At 34.8% G+C, this 4,296-nt stretch overlaps 1 protein-coding gene and 1 non-coding gene across 2 annotated transcripts; one reads left to right on the top strand and one right to left on the bottom strand.

Annotated features, from left to right (window-relative positions):
• On the top strand, positions 450–1,304 carry LOC104751452 (gibberellin-regulated protein 1). Its single transcript, XM_010473399.2, has 3 exons — positions 450–613; positions 709–748; positions 847–1,304. Exons 1-3 carry the CDS (start codon positions 539–541, stop codon positions 1,026–1,028), a joined length of 297 nt encoding a protein of 98 aa, XP_010471701.1. The 5' UTR covers positions 450–538; the 3' UTR covers positions 1,029–1,304.
• On the bottom strand, positions 2,016–2,087 carry TRNAT-CGU. The gene has a single exon. It is a non-coding gene; the product is annotated as a tRNA-Thr (tRNA).

Genomic DNA, 4,296 nt, shown 5'->3' with positions numbered 1-4,296 from the left:
CCACAATATTCTCTTCCCCCCCCCACAATATTCTCTTCTCCGCGTCCTCCAAAACTTTTATACGCACCAACCGACCCATTCGAAAAAGAGAAAATAAATCTTATACAATGTACCCCTAAACCATATGCTATATATTGCTACTAACCATTTTTCATATATTAATCATCAACTGTCAAAAAAAAAAATTATTGAAATAGATTTATTTATACTTTTCTCAATAAACTTTTTAAAACAAAAAGATAATGTGTGCATCTTTTGGTTGTGACCATCAGCAACTGTTGGAAAGTACTTACTTGCTATCATAATTAACTAGTATATTACCGAAACTTCGAAAGCAATTATTGTCCATGAAAAAAAAAAAAAAAGAATAGTCTAGAGACTCTAGACCGAATAATGGGGTCGGTTGCCCATCCAAAGGAGGGCTGGGCTATAAATAGAAGCCTCCAAGTTCTCATTCGACACAACAACTTAAACACACACAAATTTAGTCTCAATCTTGAGCTAAGGTTCTCACATCATATTCTCTCCTTGGAGAATTATGGCTATCTCTAAAGCCCTTATTGCTTCTCTTCTCATATCTCTTCTTGTTCTTCAACTCGTTCAGGCCGATTTGGTACGTCTTTTTCCATCACAAAATACTCTCAATATAATATATTTATTTATTTAGAAACATATTTCTCACATGTTATTACGACAATATTCTTGCAGGAAAACTCACAGACAAAAGATGGTTACGCAAAGAAGATCGGTAATTATATTACTACGCATATTGTCCATATAATTACATAACGTTTGATGTAATTAATTAGTAAACTTAAATAAGCTGTGTTTGTCATTTATGTATAGATTGTGGGAGTGCGTGTCAAGCACGGTGCAGGCTTTCAAGGAGGCCGAGGCTGTGTCACAGAGCGTGCGGGACTTGCTGCTCCAGATGCCAGTGTGTACCACCTGGCACGTACGGAAACTACGACAAGTGCGAGTGTTACGCTAGCCTCACCACCCACGGTGGACGCCGCAAGTGCCCATAAGAAACAGGACAAAAAGCTCTTAATTGTTTGTGGATAACGCGAGGATGTCGTTTTGTTAGTATTTTGTTGGCGCATATATATGTGGATCGAATAATAAACGAGAACCGTACGTTGTCGTCGTCGTGAGTGAGTACTACTGTATTGTTGATTGGTCTATTTTGTGCAAGTTTTTCAGGTTTTGAATTTTGTTTTTATTTATTTGTATATCGATTCGTGCAATAATCTCATTGTATAATTTCATATTATGTAATAAAATTATGTTACTTTTGAGTGATAGTTATGCCTTTTTCTTCTTATGGTAAGCGGTTTCGAAAGATATAGAGATCGATGCAAGATGACAACTATATATAATTGGACTGATTGCGTATTGAGTAAACTGAATAATTGTATTTCAGTTATTAATTCATTCGTGGAGACCGAGACGATCATGGGCGGAGCTAGGGTAGAAGCATATGGGTCAATTGACCCTGGTGAAATTTTAAATTTAGTTGAATTTTTAGGAAAAAAATCAAATTGACCATGATAAAATAGTAAAATTGACCCTTATAAAAAATTAATAACACAATATGACCTCTTAAATTATATTTTGACCCTGATGAATTGAATTCCTAACTCCGCCACTGGAGACTATAGGTCATTTATAATCATTTCGGAGCAAATTTGGTTTAAGATTTTGTTAACATCGATAATTATTCGACAGCCATACACCCTATTCCAAAATTTGGGCCACATATACACTCATGACATAGGTTCGTCTAAAAGAAATGAAAACTACAAAGATTTTTTTTGGTAATGAGAAAACTACAAAGATGACTAGGGTGTAGTAGTAGTATTTAATAGGGATGAATAATAAAGTTTTCCATATATCTAGCAAGAGAAGTTAACTGATTTGGTGAAAATCCATTGTGGAAAAATGTCGTTTTGTTAATAACGTTGTGATACAAGACTCTGGTGTTTTTTTAAAATAAATAAAAAAAAAAGAAACAGAGCCCCCGGCGAGGATCGAACTCGCGGCCTTTCGCTTACGAAGCGAACGCAATACCACTATGCTACGGAGGCCTTCGATTACTGGACGAAACCTAATATTATTTAAACTATTATAATTAATAAACCCATGAGAAATGACAAAGGAGTGGGAACTTGGAGCCTGGTGATTGCATTGCATTTGCAGACAACATACACGTTTGGTTCGTCGATGTTAGTGAAATTCCCCTTCTCACGTGTTTACGTTTCTGTTCGTCTTACTTTGTAGCAAAATGAGTAAATACTAGTATGTGAATGAACAACTATGAAGCTTAAAAAAAAAAACTATGAAGCTTGACGACAATTAACTCTGGCAGCATGTTGCGGGTGTGAATTCCAAACGTACCGGATATCACCTACGTCGACATGAATGAACGTGGAAGTCGTCTGGATCAGGTACCTTAGAAAATAATCCCAACCTACCCATAAATTTATCGTCAGAAAAGAGTACCAAACCGAAGCCTTCGTTTTAAAAAAAAAATGGTTCTAAAGTTCATAACTTTTATATCTTTCTTGAACCATTGTTTGTTATATGGGCCTTAGTTATCACATGAGTGGATCTTATTGTTGGAACCAAATTTTGATTTGGGATATTATTAACTTATCAACTCGTATTTTTTATGGGCCTTGATCCAAAATCGTACTCTGCTAACTAATATATTAAACAAAATACACAAAAGTCCTAGGGAGTGAATTGATGCTAATTAAATCGAAAAAGGTTAGACAAAAAAAAAAAGAGAGAGAAAAAGAGTCTTTGGTAGACTCACACACAGTAGATGATGAGGAAACAGTTGGCAGAAATCACCTGACTTGTCGATTTCAGTGTGTGACGACGTGGTGAAATCATTAATCTTATCATAGCCGTCGATTTGAACATCACCATTCACCACCACTAGTACTCTTTATATTTCAAAAGTCTAAACTCTTTACTCTTTAGTTAGGGAGGAGCCTTTTGTAAGAGCCATGCCGTTTTCTTATTGGACGAGACAAGACAAAACATTAAAAGTAAAAAAAGAAGAGATTAAAAGAACGCCGTGACATTCTCTCGTATTTAAGGAAGACAGCCAGACGTCTGAGTTAAATGGACCCGGCGGACGACCCAATTCTCCAAGTTTGATCATAATTATTATTTTTTTTTTTCTTAATGTTACTTTTTGGCCACTTTATAATAATGGTTAGCGGAATAAGTAGTAGATGATGCGTTCAGAAAACAAAGTTGAATTTTGTGATGTCCAACAAACCCCATTTAACTGGTTAAAGCCGTTTTAGTCATCCATTAATTTGGCCATCTTATCAAATATCTCTCTATCTATAAACACTTTTTTACTAAATGAAACGTTACAAAAATTGAAATTGATTAGAGTAGTTTACTTATACTTACTTTTTTAAACGATGTTGGTATCTTTTTCCATGGAATTTAATTCGCTGGCACAGAAACGAAAGAGAAAATATCCATAAAAATCGTACGAATTCAAAATCAAGTATCCATCATAAGAAACCCATGCATGAAATAATTATTAGTACAATTTTTTTGGAATTCAGCTCTGGGTGCTGACGTGTTTGACACACTGATCTTGTTCTAATGGATTACGTGGCACAACAATGAAAATAAACGAATTGGACGGCTCTCGTCTCCTTTTAACTAAACACCGTTGGATCTCTCACCACTGAGGGTAGATAGATAAAAACGAAACAGAGTGAATGAATAAGCGTTTTTTTTTATTTTTTGTCACATTTGTGTGTTGTGTGAGTTGTGACTAAAAGCGAAGCGAAGGAGCGAAGGAGCGAAGCGACAGCTTCGGATTATCCGTCTTTGCTACATACAGAGGCCAGAGCTAAACTATACACAAAAGAGATTAGAGAACAAGGTTTTTGGATTGATCTCTGTTTATAAATCTCTGTGTGTGTTTTCGATGATTTCGTACTGTGTACGTTTTTTTTTGTTTTTTTTTCTTCTTCTTCTTCTGTCAGTTACATATCAATGTTTTGATTTGATTGAAGAACAGTGACTCCATTAATGAATCTTTTTTTTCCCTTACTAAATGCAAAAATACCTTCTTTTTTTTTTTGTTATTCACGGGTTGTAATGTACAAACATTAATAATAATATATATTTTTTTTTTCATCTTTAAGTCTTTCTTTCTTTTTTTTGCTTTTTGTCTCTTCTCTTTATTTCACGAAGAACCTGATTCTTCGAGACACGAGAAACGATTTTACAACTTTTCTCTCTTTAACATCCTTTTTT

This window comes from Camelina sativa, chromosome 16, assembly GCF_000633955.1.
Source record: "Camelina sativa cultivar DH55 chromosome 16, Cs, whole genome shotgun sequence".
NCBI classification, from domain to species: domain Eukaryota; kingdom Viridiplantae; phylum Streptophyta; class Magnoliopsida; order Brassicales; family Brassicaceae; genus Camelina; species Camelina sativa.
The sequence above is the reverse complement of the archived record's forward strand: the minus strand, read 5'-3'. Positions and strand labels throughout refer to the sequence as shown.